At 37.7% G+C, this 17,857-nt stretch overlaps 1 protein-coding gene across 2 annotated transcripts in view; it reads left to right on the forward strand.

Annotated features, from left to right (window-relative positions):
* The window catches only part of LOC133534465 (prostaglandin E2 receptor EP3 subtype), a 74,131-nt gene that overhangs the window by 50,873 nt on the left and 5,401 nt on the right, over nt 1-17,857 (forward strand). For both annotated transcript variants that reach the window (XM_061873605.1, XM_061873606.1), the window contains exon 6: nt 17,376-17,564. In XM_061873605.1, the coding sequence (XP_061729589.1) occupies nt 17,376-17,564 (189 nt within the window). The remainder of the gene's footprint in view (nt 1-17,375; nt 17,565-17,857) is intronic.

A 17,857-nucleotide genomic window follows, 5' to 3' on the forward strand; every position in this document is an offset into this window, starting at 1 on the left:
GCTGTGAACTTGTAATGTATTTCGTAGGCATGATGAATCTGTAACACAATTATAAAAAATATTTCTGAAATCCAAGTTTAATGTTTATGGTTTATATAAATGGTTTTGCTTTCTTTATTTTTATAGTGAATCTTTAAGAATAAAGTGTAGAAGGAATTATGCATAACGCAGTTATACTCTTGTTTAGTGTTGGTGGAATCTTGTACCTAGAGAAAGACGCTCATGTTAGGGCAGTCGGGTGAACTGCCCGTACCAACATTAATTTTCACGGATAGGCTTTCAAACTCCGAAACGCAAAATGAAATCTCATAAAACCAAAATCATATCGGCCAAATAATGACAGCGCCATCTATTCTTATAATTTGGAACTAAATCTTTTCTTTATATAAAAATATACATTTTTAAGCTTAAGAACAAAAAGCAATAAAATTCCAAGCCCACACTCAAAAGGTATACGAAAACCATTGAGAAGTTCCACTATCCTGATCCTGACTCCATGATCAGACTATAACACAATAATCAACATCATTATTGAGCTTCCTTATAATCCGTGTAGATTCAAAGTTTGGGAATACCTGACAGTTTCAGATCAAATAATTTTCATCCGATCTTTCACTACCTCGGGTAAGACCGGATCTCAGCCTACAGTAGCCGTAGCCCAATTTCAATTATACAGATATATCACAAATTTAATAAAACTAATATGTACTATGTAAAAGAAACAATAAACGCAACTACTTACCAAATAATGCCAAAACACTAGCGGAGTGTATTTTCGGACACACGATTTCTTCTAGCATTTTACTTCGCGGCACATAACACGCGGCTCGTCGGTCGGAGCGACCAGTGCGGACTGAAGAGGGGAGCAGAATAAAATGGCGCATCACGTGGGGTTGCCAGCATTTAAAAAAGTCCACAAAATAAGGGTACAATCAAATAATACGATCATACCCGATGTCCGGGATTACCCGAACGCACCTTATGCCACCAAAAAACTCCAACCCATAAAAAATCACAGTGACCAACCTCATCAAGACTATGCCAGTATAACACATGAACTTCCATGCTCATATGAAAGCCTTAATAAGAATGCGAAATCGCTTAACATATTTTACACCAACATACGGAGCATCGTCAAGCCGGGAAAACTCGACGAATTGAAATGTGTTATTCACTCTACACCATACAAGCTACACTTAATAATATTAACGGAGACATGGATAAAATCAGAAGAAGAGAAAGCAGATATACAAATTCCCAATTATCATCACTATTCAAATCTTAGAACGGATGCTAGAGGTGGAGGAGTTTCCATATTTGTTCATGACGATCTAAAACATAATAGTTTGATGGAATCTTATACTAACGGCAACAACTACTTATGGATACACATTGACAAGCTTAATCTGGATATTGGTGTCATATATAAACCCGGAGATACCAGCATCAGCAGTTTTTTGGAAGATTTTGAACCAAACTTGCAAAGGAACAGGCGAGCAGTAGTACTTGGAGACTTCAATTTGAATCTTTTATCACCAGATAGAAATACAGAGAAATACACGGAAATGTTACAGGAATGTGGATTTTCTATACTCAACAACATCGACGTAAACTATTCAACCCGGAAATCTGCAACAACAAACAGCATACTAGACCATGTTATAACTAATCTAACAGACAATAATTTTCATATCTCTCTTTTAGACTCTGCACTTTCTGATCACGTACAAATATTTATTAATATTGAAAAATTGAAACTGAAAAAAAAACAACGTGTTAAATACGAAGCAATTGACTATAAAACCTTGCATAACTTAGCTGAATCCCAGAACTTCTATTCCAAAAATAACAGTTATAATGAATTAGATTCCATAATTAAAAATTGCATAACAAATAGTACTGTATCAAAAACTAAAGTTCTTAATTTACCTCGCAGTGACTGGATTAATAAAAACATTATTAATAACATAAACTACAGAAATCAACTCTGGAAATCATTAAAAGACAACCCAAAAAATACTGATATCAAAGAAAGCTTCATCAAACAAAGAAATAAGACTACACAATTAATAGCAAACACAAAGAACATATACTACTCTGAAAAATTTTCCAATTGCAAAAATGATCCGAAAAGAACCTGGGCACTAGTAAATGAACTATCCTGTAATAAAAATAGACACGAGCGAAATCCTCCTAAACTAATAAATAACTCTGTAACTATTACCGACGGCGCAGTAGTATGTGAGGTTTTCAACGACTTCTTTATAAATATAGGTCCTGATTTGGCACGGCAAATACCGCAACAATACCGGAACAATTTAACACCTAATTTCGAATATTCACCATCAACTTCTGATCAATTATCAAATCTAACTCTGTGCTCGGAAGACGAAATTTCTAAAATAATAGATTCTCTAGATAGCAACTCCAGTGTAGGCCTTGATGGCATCAGTACGAAGTGCTTAAAATGTATAAAACATCACATTACTCCACAACTCACCAACTGCATAAATGAATGTTTAGAAAAGGGTATCTTTCCTAATGAATTAAAACTTGCTAAAGTCAGCCCAATCTACAAATCTGGCCCTAGAACTGATCCTGGTAACTACCGGCCTATATCGGTTTTACCAGTGATTGCCAAAGTGTTCGAAAAGGTTCTTCACAACCGCCTTGATAACTATCTAACAAAAACAGGGTACCTTTTTGAACGTCAATACGGTTTCCGCACTAAATCAAACACATTATCAGCCACTATAGATTTAATAACCAAAATTAGATCATCAATTGATGCAAAAAATTTAGTCCTTGGCATATTTATTGACCTAAAGAAAGCTTTTGATACCGTAAGTCACTCAATTCTTCTAAACAAACTTACTAGCATCGGAATAGTGGGCAATGCACATAAAATACTTACGTCTTATCTCTCAAATCGGTATCAAGTAGTTAAGATAGGCAAATACCAAAGTACAGCTAAACTCATAACGTGTGGCGTCCCACAGGGATCGATATTGGGTCCACTTCTCTTCAATATTTATATTAATAACATAAGTAAGCTTAATCTACACGGTGAGATATCCCTATATGCAGATGACACAAGTATTTTTTATTATGGGAACTCAATAACTGACATCGTTAAATTGGCTCAGCAAGACCTCGACATTTTACATGAATGGTTCCAATACAATCTGCTTACAATCAACGCATCGAAAACATCGTACATAATATTCAAATCTAAAAACAAAAAATATCCTACTTTTAATCCATTAACTGTCAACAACATCCTAATCAACCAATCATCACAAGAAAAGTACCTCGGTCTTACATTAGATGATGGCCTAACGTGGAATGCCCACTTAAAACAAATAAAGTCCAAGTTGTATTCTATTCTGGCTTCCATTAGAAATACTGTAAAGTGCATTCCTCATCAGGTACGCTATAATATATACAACGCACTGATAAAATCCCGAATAAACTATCTTATCGAAATTTGGGGCAGTGCCTGCAAAACTAGTCTTAAAGAAATCCAAATTGTCCAAAATAAAATAATAAAAAAACTCTTTCATCTAGATCGCCTAACACCTACAACAACAGTCTACTCTAAAACTAAGCTAATGAGCATTAACCAACTCTATTTTTACAACACCATTATACTAATAAGAAACATACACCACAAAAAAATACACAGTCAAATTTCGTTTAAAACAAAAAAAGAAAGTGGACAAAGAATTCTCCGAAGTGCAAATAATTTATGCCTAACTTTATCGCGAACTAAAAACTTTGGTACTAAAAGTATAACATGTCAAGGTGCACGTATGTACAATGAACTTCCGAAGAATATTAAAGACGCGCCAAGCTTTTCAATATTTAAAAATAAATTAAAATCCCATATACTCTCTGAAATCCCGGTTATCTAAATGCGGCCCTGGCAAACACGACGTCTTATCGCGAGCTTATAGTCACCGGCCGGTCGCCCAGTGCCATTGCGAATAACATTTTAATATTTTGTATAGTTCTACCTACCATAATGTATAAAAAAATATATATACTATCTAAGTACATAAAAAAATAGGAAAACATGTTAATGTGATTTTTATTGTCTGTTAGTTGATGGGGTTAATATACTTAACTAACTATCACTCAATAGGTACTTTTAATTTAAGTTCTTAGTTAACTTTGTTTTATTTTATTGCTTTTCCTGCTGCAACTATATACCTAAGCTATGTACGCTCACGAATCGTCATAACTATTTATTGTGTCTAATATTGTAAACAACCTACTCATTAAGTGAAATGTAAATTTCTTTTGAGTAAATAAATGTCTTTAACCAGAACGTTCAATATTGATGGAGCGCAGCCACGCCAGCAGTGGGCCCCGCACGCTACACTCGTACATGGCCTGCAAGAGCTGCGAGTGGTCGAGGGTGTCAAATGCCTTTTAGAAGTCAATGAACACCGCCACTACCTGTTTTTTCTCATACGTGTACATACGTATGCTTGTGATGTTTCAATATACTTAATGGTTATTAAATATGGAATGGTTGAACTAGGTAGGTACTTCAAAATCATCCTACTCAGGTTATGAGAGCCTAAACTGAAAATGGTTAAGTTTAAGTTATTTGATTGAATTCTATCTATTCATAGCAGTACCTAAGTTGAGTTAAGTTAGTTAGAGTTGAGTTAAGGGGGATGAATGTTGCTCACGTCCGCAGGAAGAATACCCTTAGTCGCCCTGCACGTGTCCCCTGGGTGGTGCCAAACGAGCAACAACTCTTGGCCGCTGCACATTGTTCTCTCTAGAAGGACCTCGCAGCGCTTCACACGAATCGAAGATATACATGCAATCGGAATGTTACCATATGCGAACGGCTCTTTACAGAGCCACTCGACAAAAGACATCGGCCCATCAATCCGGATATGTCAGCTAAACGTGGAAGGAATTAGTAAAGCTAAGTCGGACTACTTGCAAAAGTTACTGTACGATATTAGAGCTGACGTTGTCACAATCCAAGAGACCCACACTAAGGACGATCAGGAATTCGAATCCCGGGCAACCATCCAAGGCTTCACGCTGATCAAGGCCATAAATCACCCTAAGTACGGCATTGCTACCTACGTCAAAAGCAGTTTTCAAGATGTCAATCTCATCCACCACGCCGATGGTGGGAATTACAGCCTAATTGCCATTGAAGTCAACGGTCTGCGTGTAATCAACATCTACAAACCGCCGAGTGCATCATGGAAAGATAACTCTATCCCTACTTTCGAGCACCCCTGCATCTTTACAGGCGATTTTAACAGCCACCACACTAACTGGCGATACAAAAACGACGATGCCAACGGTATTGCCCTTGCTCAATGGGCTGAGGGTAACAACCTACATTTAGTTTTCAATGCCAAAGACAAAGGCTCCTTTCACTCGGCGCGGTGGAAAAAAGATTATAACCCGGACCTGACTTTCGTCACTCGGGACTGCAATGGTCACCCCTTGTCAACCACCAGGAATGTCCTACACGACTTTCCCAATAGCCAACATCGCCCTGTGCTCTCAGAAGTTGGCATCAAAATACCTGTGGTCAACTCCATGCCACTTCCAAGATGGAACTTCAACAAGGCTGATTGGCAAGCCTATAAGATGAAAGTGGATTCCTGCATCCGCTTTATTCCTGCTACCGCTCGAAACTACGGACGCTTCGTGGGCCTGTTGCTAAAAACTGCCAAGTCTTATATAAAGCGTGGTTATATGAAGGAGTACATTCCCGGATGGAACAGGGAAAGCGAACGCCTCTATGACAATTTCATCAAAACGGGCGACTGTGATGTTGGAGCTGAGTTACTTCAGTCACTGGATCAAAACCGCGAGGAAAAATGGAAAGACACTGTCTCTAAATTGGACTTTAAACACTCCAGCAGGAAAGCTTGGCGGACATTAAATAAACTCACTGGAAATAGAATATCGACTCCACCTGCTAGCTCAGACATTCATCCTAACCTGATCGCCAGCAGGATAGTGGAAACTTCTAGAGCAAAAAGTTTGAAGACAGACACCAGGATGATCCAAAATCAGTTTCGAGCCCTAAAACAAAATTTTACTACGGACCCAAGTCTAGCCGAACCTTTCTCCATAGAAGAAGTTTCGGAAGCAATTAAAAACCTGAAACTGGGAAAGGCGGCTGGTACAGACGGAGTGTACAACGAGTTTCTACTAAACCTGGGCCCAAACTCACGCCGCTGGCTGGCTGCGTTCTTCTCAGACATTTTGTCGTCGAATTCCCTCCCAAAAGCTTTTAAAGAGACCAAAGTCATAGCTCTCCTCAAACCGGGAAAACCTGCGAGTGACGCCTCAAGCTACCGACCCATAGCACTCCTGAGCAGTTGCTATAAGCTCCTAGAAAAGCTGCTGCTAAAGCGCATCGGGCCCCTGATAGAAAACATACTACCACCCGAGCAGGCTGGTTTCAGGGCTGGTAGAAACTGCGCTGATCAAGTGCTAGCCCTCACGTCCCATATTGAGGCAGGTTTCCAGAAGGGGCTTAAAACGGGCATCGCCTTCATCGATCTTACGGCCGCGTACGATACTGTCTGGCGAGAAGGGCTACTATTTAAACTCCTCTCCGTAGTCCCAAACATGAAGATCATGAAACTCATTTCAAACATGCTAGCGCAGAGGCTCTTTACCGTTCACCTTGGCAACAAATCAAGCCGACAAAGAAAATTAAATAATGGTCTCCCCCAAGGATCGGTTCTAGCTCCTGCGCTCTTCAACCTATACACCCATGATCTTCCCATCACCAACGCCAGAAAGTTCATCTATGCGGACGACATAGCCCTGGCCATCCAAGCTAAAGACTTTGCTTCCCTCGAGTTAGTTTTGTCTGAAGACTTGGAGAGGTTGGCCTCCTTTTTGCGAATATGGCGACTCACTCCTAACCACGCAAAATCTGAAGTCACCTGCTTTCATCTCCACAACAAACTGGCAAACTACGAGTTAAATGTACAGTGGCAAGGAAAAAGACTGACGCACAACTTTGCCCCTAAGTACTTGGGAGTCACTTTAGATCGTTCACTCACATTTAAAGAACATCTTACAAAATTGGCTAGAAAACTGCAAACCAGGAACAACATCCTCAATAAACTTGCTGGTACTTCGTGGGGAGCAAACGCAGACTGCCTGCGCACCTCAGCCCTGGCCCTTGTTTACTCTACTGCTGATTACTGCTCACCGGTGTGGCTGGAAAGTGTGCATACGGACCGAGTCGATGTGGAACTCAATAAGTCTCAGCATGCATCTCAGGCACCATCCTTCCCACACCAACTTACTGGCTCCCGGTCCTATGTAACATTGCACCTCCCAGACTGAGAAGGGAAGAGGCACTTTTAAGGGAAACCCAGAAACTTATAGCTAGAGTGGACCTCCCCGGGCGCCAAGAGTTCCTTAACCCCAGTTATCACCATCGACTCAAATCACGTCACCCACCTTGTAAACTGGCTAAGGCCCTAATAGAATCCGGACTCAGTCTTAAAGAAAAATGGACTTCTGACTGGCAGTCAAAGACAGCCCGATCTCTTAGTAGCCTAATCTCACCCGGCGTGAAAGTGAAGGGGTTCAGCCTCCCGCGACATGAATGGTGCAAGCTTAACAGATTGCGGACAGGGTTCGGCCGTACCGCACATTTTAAACATCTTTGTGGATGGATCGACTCGCCCAGATGCGATTGTGGCGCTGAATCTCAAACTGCCCAACACGTGGTACAGGAGTGCCCCCTCAGAGCCTATCCTGGAAGCCCCGATGACCTGTTCTCACTTACTCCTGACGTAGCCCAATGGCTGAAAACCTTGGATACAAACTTGTGACATACCTGATATATTTTCGATTTACTTGTGATTTTTTTGTTATGCCATTCGATTAAATAAAGTACCTAAGTATTTGTATTGTTTGATTTTTGACAAATTTGACTGTTAATGTTTGTGCAGACTTAAAAACAGAGTATTCAATGTAATACCAATTTGTATTCTATTCAGTACGACACACTTCACATATTCCGACCGATTCTGATTCAACGATTTGTTTCGGTTTGATATTGTTTTGATACGATTTGGAAAATCACGCTGATTGGTGCATGCGAAATGCAATGTAAGTCGTGCGTGAGATGTTCCATTCTAAATATTCTTCAAAGAATATTTTATAGGGATAATTCAATATTATTTTTTACTTAGCTACAAATGCTACAATGGCTTTGTAACATTATAATTGATATTCTGGACGCATGTTATTTACAACGTAGATGCTAACGAGCTCCCTCACCATCGCAACCTTCGCGATTCGCAATATGTTTTCGTTTCCATATCAGTACGAACACACATCAAAAATGGTTTCTTACGAATAAATCGACCCTCATAAACTTTAAGTACTTATTACCTACCTGTGTACAACTATACATATTATATATATAACTATGCTATGTTAACATTTATACTTTTAATTAAATCGTTCCAAGGAAATACACTCCCGAGCAATGAAAGCAGACACAATTTCTATATAAAATGTAACCCGTATTCATTGCGCTTGAGTAAAGCTTCTTGAATATACCTACAATATCTCGTATAATAGTTATTGCGAAGTAAGTATTTAATTACCGAACTGAATATTTACTGAAATTTTTTTTTCATCTATTTCAAAATTCCTATCTCCAACGAGACTGTAAGTGGGGTAATTGGATTTTACAAAACAAGAATCCTTTATGCGATCATTTTGTAGAACTTATCTCATCAGTCAATAAACTTTACTAATGGACACTTAGCCTATCTATGACTGGACGTTAACAGACAACACACTCCTTACTTACCTAGTTGGTTACTAAATTCTGTTACTGCAATAATCTTTATCTACATAAAATATACGAACGAAAGTTGAATAAACTATGTATTAAAATGAAGTACACAAAATCAGGAATTACATATGACAATATCATTCAAAATGGCCTCCTCTGGCCTTGACACAGGCCCTCAAACGACGAGGCCAGTCATCAATAGCGGCACGCACGATTGTCATGTCTAATTCCGTCACTGTCCTAACTATGGCCCGCTTGAGGGAGTCAAGATTTGTGTGGGGTTTAGCACAGGCTTTCTCCTCAATAACCTGCGATATGGCATAATCCAGGGGGTTATGGTCCGGGCTGGAGGCCAGTCTTCGTGGGCAATAATGACAATTTTGTTCCTTCGAAACCAGGCTTGTGTTGTTTTTGCCTTATGTGCAGGAGCTGAGTCCTGTTGAAAGACCCATGGCTGGTTTTGAAATAGGGTGTGGCTTAATGGCTTCACTATTGGTTCGAGAACGGTTTCCTGGTAAACTTTGGCCCCAGTTTTCACACCTTTTTCACAGAAATGAACCTGTGTTAGCCCTGAGTATGACACACCCAGCCAAATCATCACATAAGAGGGATGATGGCCTCGTTGCACTCTCGGAATAGCCGCAATCGCCTCTTGACTGTTTTTTGCATACACTCTGTCATTCTGGCGGTTACAACATTCTTCAATGATACAATTTTTTTCATCTGTAAATAGTATTTTTCGGTGGCCATTTTGTGCGTACCGCTTCAATAGCACCCGACTTCTCTCTAGCCTCATAGTCTTTAATCGTCCATTAAGCAAATGACCTTTTTGTCTGCGGTAAGCGTGTAGTCCAAGATCTTCATTGATAACTTTTTTTAGGGAGCTTCTCTTCACAGACATCTGTATTGCCAACAACTTTTGCTTCCGGACGGGGTTCCTTGCAATTCTCGCCTTCACTGCCTTTATTAGAGCAGGGGTCCGAACGGTGCGTGGTCTTCCAGACCTCTAGCGGTCATCGAAGCTCTGAGTACTATTGTATCTATTAATTGTGCGATAAACAAATTGTTTGTTGATTTTTAGGTTTTCAAGCAACTTCAAAATCATGTTTCTCTGGTCTATTGTTTATTTATTTAGAGCTGCTGAGGGATCAGTAAAACTTATAATTTGAGCACTTTCCATTTTTGATTTAATCCTTGTCTTTTTTAACATATTTGATATTAAAAAGAGAGCTTTGTTACACACAGAGTTCAAGGCTTAACCTAATCTGAGGGCGAGAGGACGCACCTATTATTCCTCCTATCTTTTGTATCTGAAATTATTAAAAACAGCTCCAAGGCGTGGTTTCAATGAAATGTACCTCTTGATGTTATTTTTGGAACCATGTGTGTACCTTTCAATACTAACGTCATAAAAGATTATGACTCGTAGTTACTAACAGTTACTGGTAAAAATCAGGGTCGTAGCTACCGCCGTATATGCCGTGTCAATTATACGGGGCCCCCAACGTGCGTGTTTGTGAGAAATCTTTACCCTTCCTAAGGGCCCCCAAACAAATTTTTATACGGGGCCCCGCCAAGGCACGCTACGCCACTGGTAAAAACCGGCCAAGAGCATGTCGGGCCACGCTCAGTGTAGGGTTCCGTAGTTACTCTTCCGTCACAATAAGCTAAACTGGAGCTTAAAGTATAGTAAATTGTTAACCAAGTGATGAAACGGTACCTTTCACCCGAGTTAAACAAATAGGCAAATTTGCATAATCAGTAGGTAGGTACCTAATTAAAGTAAGTATTTTTACTATGAAGGGAAAACTTTTTGCGATAACTCAAAAACAGCTAAACTGATCATGTCCGCTATAGTTTTCATTTAATATCTTTCTTAAGCTCTACTTTCACGATTTTTTTCATATTTTTTGGACCTATGGTTCAAAAGTTAGAGGGGGGAAACATTTTTTTTTCTTTCGGAGCGATTATCTCCGAATATATTCACTTTATCAAAAAATGTTTCTTGAAAACCCCTATTAGTTTTGAAATACCTTTCCAACGATACCCCACACTCTAGGGTTGAAGCGAAAAAAAAAATTCACCCCCACTTTACGAATAGGGGAGGTACCCTAAAAAAAAATTTTTTTTAGATTTTTTTGTACGACTTTGTCGGCTTTATTGATTTATATATCCATGCCAAATTTCAGCTTTCTAGCACTAACGACGTAACGACCACGGAGCAAAGCCTCGGACAGACAGACAGACAGACAGACAGACAGACAGACAGACAGACAGACAGACAGACAGACAGACGGACATGGCGAAACTATAAGGGTTCCTAGTTGACTACGGAACCCTAAAAATGGTCGTTCAAAGAAACTGAAAAGCGCAAGCGGTAATCGATTAGAAAACTCCGGCACTTTCTATTTACCGCACCATCAGACATGTTCGCGTTCAATCAAACATTTCATCAAATCCGCACTATATTACGAGGTGCTGCCTTTTATGTTATTGTTTTTTTTTTATCACGCATTAGAGACTAAAAATTTTTGAGTATGAGTTAACGTTACAACACTTTAAAAAAAACAGTCTTTAATGCCAAATTTTCTTACTTTATCCATAAAATGCATGTTAGAACCAAAGATATTATCAGAGGTAATTTGACTTATGACAAACTATGACACTGGAATGGCGGATGGTTTTAAAGTGTGCGTGTAGACGAGTGATACCATGTAAAACATATTCTCCCTGATGTAATAATTATTTTTAAAATAAAAAAATTCACTGTTTTATGTTTGACAATAAATATGTACCTGATTTAATAGGTCTTGAAAATGCGTAATGCTACTTTGTGCAAATATTATTTAAAATAATAATATTTAGCATCGGGATGATATCAGTTCGTTTTTTTTAATTTATACTTGAAACATATCTTTAAACCATAAGTTTTAAACAAAAAATATGTTGCAGATCGGAAATTATGATAAATTATGATCAAAAATTTATAAATATCGATTATTTTTATAAAAGTATAAATAATCCTGAAATATTTTTTAATCAAATATAGACTAAATTACAAATATCTACGTAGGTATATGCTTTTATAAATCTTAACACATGCGCACCATATCTACGGACTCAAATTATATGCACCGCGTGCAAACACTTATAAAATCATAATATTTAACATTAGATGGAACCAATTGTTAAAAGACATTAGAGATATTTAATTTTGAACAAAAATATAATATACACAACAAACAAAGGTTTACTATCAAATATTATTAGTCATAAAAGGGTCTTTAATCTCATTATTTTCGGGAAATTACCATACGGACTTATTTTGAAATACGCAATCAATTTATCCATTTACCTAAATAATCTCTTATAAGTACATAACGATTTAATAAGAATGGCATCAATTACCCTACTTTCGGGAAATTACCCTATTCAACATACTGGTCATACTCCTGTTCTGCAGAAATTGAAATTAAAATATCGTGATTTTACGTACGATAACATGATAATTGATAAACTGACCTATGAAAAGTTATCCCATCTCTTTTTTTCGTCTGATCTGTATAATTCTTATAACACTTGACCACGCATGTTTATTATTTTTCTTCCACCAATTTACTGAAATGACATGTCGATCCGACTGACGGCAAATTGGTGGATATATAGATAACTGTCAATGTCTGTGTGTGACGCTTAAATACTAGGAAATTGGTGGATGATGGATTCCTAATTGTGTTTTACCGGTACTCCGTCCGCAGTATTTTTAGTCCAAGGTTAGAACCAAATCGTAGTTGTCGTATTTAGTGTAATGTTCCCAAAAAAGACTATTTTTTAAGATTTGAACTAAATATTTAGTTACGAGGTAACGGAGCAAAATAAGGCCTTGATAATTATTTTTTTATATATCTGACAACCATCTATCAAAATTTACTATTCCGTAATAGATATTTGAATTCTAACTACAAAGGCGTTTGATTTCATTTCAATCGACATTGACAATATTGACTGACACCACATACAATAAGGATAAAAGCGTCAGGTATGTACTCAAGAAGCGCCAGCTTTATTGTCAGTCTTATCATGTGCTGATTGAGTAGGTATTTATATTGAGCGAAACCGAATTAAAACACATGCACAAGGTTCTTGATCGCTTAAGAGCTGACTGATATCGAGATTAAATTTGATTAATACTCGAATTTGATTGGCTTAAATTTACTCATTTTCAGTGGATCAAATTTCAATTCTGATTTAAATATAAATGGCCGTATCTGTTTTTCACTCTGTTAACGCTTTATTAAAAAAAAGCTAATGCCCTGGCCTTTTGAACTTACCCGTGAAAACATAAATCTATTTATTGTTTTAGATTCAAGTAACTACTTATTTACTATACTAGTAGTGTGAGTATAGTTTGGCCCAGTACCACTAGTGTAAATAAATTCGATTTCGAAACGTGACGTACGCGTTTGCGTTTAGTCTCATTTTGTATTGGATTTAGAAAGAGCGCGCCAAGCGGGACGTTTTGGAAACTCAAAATCCTATACAAAAAACACGTTCGTCACGTTATGATGTCGATCAAATTTACACTAGGGGTACAGGACTGTCTAATTTCAAGCATAGACAGAGAGAATCATGCTATCTTTGTCTTACGCTAGTATACTATAGCGTCAAAAGAAAGGGATGAGTATAATTTTCCTGGTTTTTAAATTCTTACTGACTGACAAGTTGTGTTTTCCAAATATTATTTAGCAACCAAGGTGTTCTTCCTTTTCGCTATTGTTAAGTAGATTATTATTATGACATACAACATTTGGAATACATTTCTTTCGCCAAATCATTCATTTGGCTAAAAAAATAATAATACGATAACGTCTAGTCATTTTTCAGAGACAATATACTTGCGACGACAAGCGAAATGAAGAGGAGCGTATGTATTAGGTGACCTGCGACCTAACAGCAGCGCGTCAGACAGAACCGACTTTTTGTGACGATGTTAGATTATAAAAATAAACTTTGTGTTGTATTAGACTTACAAAGTCATTCTGCTACCTAAAACATTGCGTTTTTAAAACTGTTTAGTTGCTACTTGACCATTCCGCGAAATGAAATTACTCACCTATGCGAAAAATTGGTTGGGAAATGACATCGGACAAAATAATATTCGGCAATGATTTAGAGAATCATTTACACAATGAGGAAAAGACTTCACGTTGTCCTACCAACTTGTCTGAATATCTAAATAAATATTAAGATGTATTAAGATGTAAGTAATATGTAGGATCTGTACACGTAGTGCGCCACGTAATTATTAGGCGTCCTGACTGAATCTACACATCACTTACATATTATTTTATTATACATACTTACGTCCTGTATTTTCAATCATTATTTATGAAAAAATAATTTGATCACATTTAGGGAATTAAAAGGACATTCGGTTGCTGGTTCTCTACATCATTGCCAAAAATTATGAACGTGTTACGTACTGGCTCACTACCTACGTGTACAGATCCTTCATATTACTTACATCTTAAGTAATATATCTTAATATTTATTTAGATATTCAGACAAAGTTGGTAGGACAACGTGAAGTCTTTTCCTCGCTGTGTAAATATTTTATTATGCTCGAATTCACGATTTATAAATATTTAAGTAGGTGTTCCCAATGGTCTTTATAAAATCTACCTACAATTTTTATACTTGCTTCTAACTTCACAACACGTGACTACCTACTACTAGATAGTAGCCACCAAATTAATAAACTATAAGCTACTTTGTATGCGTGCTGTGTAACGAGCGAAAATATTTCATTGTCTCAATAAATGGATACCTAAGCCATGGATTGAAATTTTAAACTCGCCAATGTCAACCGCTTGAATATAAACGAGCCATTACTTGCAGCTAATTCGGAACATATGGCGATTTTAATTAAGTTCAATAGCCTACGTCAATATGACAATAGTATTTATGCAACCGTTGTATAAGGGTAAAAGAAGCGAGTGGCGTGGGTTACATCTGCGGATCCGTCTCACATTGTAAAGGAATACGCCACGAGCATGTTTGACCTACTTAAGTACTTATACAAAGTTGCATACAATACTTTTTCTACTTACTTTTTCTGACTTATAAATAAAGTGCAATATTATACTTTCATCTGTATACTTATTGTACCTCTATGGTAAATGGCGATGACCAAGGAGTACCAAGTATATGTGATGACATAAAAAAAAAAGTTTTTGTAAGTTGGCAGCAATGCATTTAGTATGAAAACTGTATTAATTTTGATTTTGTTAGGTTAGTAAGGTAAGCCATCAATCACAGCATCATATTAGCCATTTTAAACATTTTAAAGCACAAGTGTTGTTAATAAACAGACAATATAGACTTTTCTTCAAACCTATTATGTATGGTCTTATACATATTAATTAGTGTTCATGAATTTATAAATGACAGATAACAGTAGGTAGAGGAGTAGAAAAAATACTAAAATGCACAACTACTTCCGCTGGAGCTTAACTGCTGCAGACGGTCCAGAATAAGTGACTGACCTATGATTAGGCGTATTTTATGCAAGTAAAGAGGTAAATTTATACTGGAACTCTTATGTACACTTTACAGGTAGGAGGAAACGTTGTTCTTCTTTAAAGTTGTTCTTTCTATCGCCAACGTCAACTTTTGGGCGAACCAGGGGGCCTAGATAGAGAGACAATAGCGTTTCGTTTCGTGTTCTGCGAACGAGTGTCACCATATTGGCTAGGCCTCCAGTTGGTTAATTATCTTGATGAAAAATTGATATCGCTTGAGTCTTCACCTCGGCTCAATTTGATTTTAGTATACGACTTTCTCCTCTGACTCTGTATTCCCACCGAATACAGAGCGAGGGCGAGCGTTGGCCTCAGGCTCAATCGTACCTATAATATGAATTTCGAGGACATCTGTAATACATATTATAGGTACATTACGTCTGTAATATTGTTTCGTCAACAGCAAATACTCGGTAGGTAAACGGCCAAAATAACAACGTGGTTTTCATATTGCCCTGAATGAGCTCACGGCGCTACTTCATTAATCATTACCATTAGGTACGTTGTATGTACTCCTCGACGACGCTTTACGATGGCAGTATAAGTTACGCTCTTCTCAAAGATCAATTAAGGCGAGTGGGTGTGTTATTATTATTATTGGCGCCCTGCGTCTTCCTTAATGACGAACAAAACAAGCTATAAATGAAGTAAAAGCATCTGAATTTCGTTTAGTTTATGTTTCCTAATAACACAATAACATGTTTTTACAACATGTGTAATGCACATGTTGTAAAAACATCTTTTCAACACGCTCCTAATCAATCCTCAAATCCTAGATATTGAATGAATGAATGAAATTAATATTAAACACGCGAGCTTTTTCAGTATATTATAATACTAGTGCTTTTTCATTATATTATCCGACTGAGTTAAGAAGGTAACTGATTGCTAATAGTATGCATGGACACGGAGCCTTCTTAATTTGGTCGAGTAATACATTTTTTTAACCAACGACTTATTAGGTTTCAAATGTTAGTTCAAAGAGGTTTTATCACACCAAACATAATTTATAGATTACATTTTATCGATTTGATCGCCATCCATCGAATAGAAATACGTAAATATTAGCATTATTACATTTTTTTGATTGGCTGTTTGTCGATTTCGTTCGCGCCTTTGCCTTGCGCGCGCATTAATTGGCAACGTGCGTAAAAAAAAATGACGCCCCAGCCATTTTCCGTATTTGCCATAAAATTGGAATAGTTTTGCATGTTTTTAATTTTTATATTGAGGAAAATGTCACTTTTAAGCATTGAAAATAAAGAACACATAAAATTGACGCTGCCAGTAATACTAACAGAGGCAAGAGCCGAGAACGATAGCCTTTTTCCATCAAAATCGGTTGAAAAATAATTGGCGACATATGAAACTTTTATTCAATGGAAAATCAGAAAAACGCCCAGTCTTTCTTGGAAAACGTGTTGGTAGCTTACTTCAATAAACTGGCGAATAATTGCCTACAAGCACAGCACGCTTTGGCGCAATTATTCGATGTTAAAACTGTAAGCCACCATTTTGATAATTTTACTTTTACGTTTTGACAAAAAAAATCTAATTTATAAGTTTTGGTTTTTCCTCGCAAGTGTGTTGAAAAACGTCGTATGAAACGAGTGTGCATTGGTCATTACCCACATCGGCTTTCTTATTGCACAATATATGTGTAATGAGTTAATGACCAGCACACTTGTATCATGATGTACTATTAAATAAAAAAATGCTCTATTTATTGAAATGTTTCAAAGAGCACTAATTAATTTAATTTTGTAAGTGTAAACTTTGTGTATAGGTATGTATTCAATTAGTTAGTTACTTATTTTTGGTGGATATTAAATTGGTGGTTGGATTGGTGGATGTTAATATTCACAATAAATAAGAAAGCTTATTTTTGCAATTTGTCATGGTGGGGCGCAGCAATATACATATATTAATACCCCATAGATATACATGTTACTTTATATTTCTTCCAGATAACGTCATCCCTATACCTGTCTTTGAATTCGCGCTACTGGCCACGTCTGGCGCCACTGGGGGCCATCTCAGACCTGCTCATGCTGCTCAACTACGTACTCGACCCCGTGCTCTACGTGCTAATGCGCCGCTCGCGCCCTCGCTGCCTGCGAGCGCTGAGCCACGCTCTTGCGCATTGTTTTAAGCGGGTTAGTGTGCTTATGCTTACTTAGGTAACATCTCCCCTGTGTGTACCTTTATGAGGTCATAAAACCGCTCCTGGCGCCACTGCGGGTCATCTGAGAGCTGCTCTTGCTGATAAAACACGTGCTCGACCGATGCTCGGCACGCTGGGGGCTAGGCCAAGACGACAATCGTTTGCGCTACGACAACGAAACACTATCTGTATCTCTATCGCACTAATGTGGAAGAGTGATAGAGAGCCAGATAGCGCTTCGTTGTCGGAGTGTACACGATTGTCACCTGTTAAATTAGGTGCGTT

Source organism: Cydia pomonella, chromosome 2 (genome assembly GCF_033807575.1).
Source record: "Cydia pomonella isolate Wapato2018A chromosome 2, ilCydPomo1, whole genome shotgun sequence".
NCBI classification, from domain to species: Eukaryota; Metazoa; Arthropoda; class Insecta; order Lepidoptera; family Tortricidae; genus Cydia; species Cydia pomonella.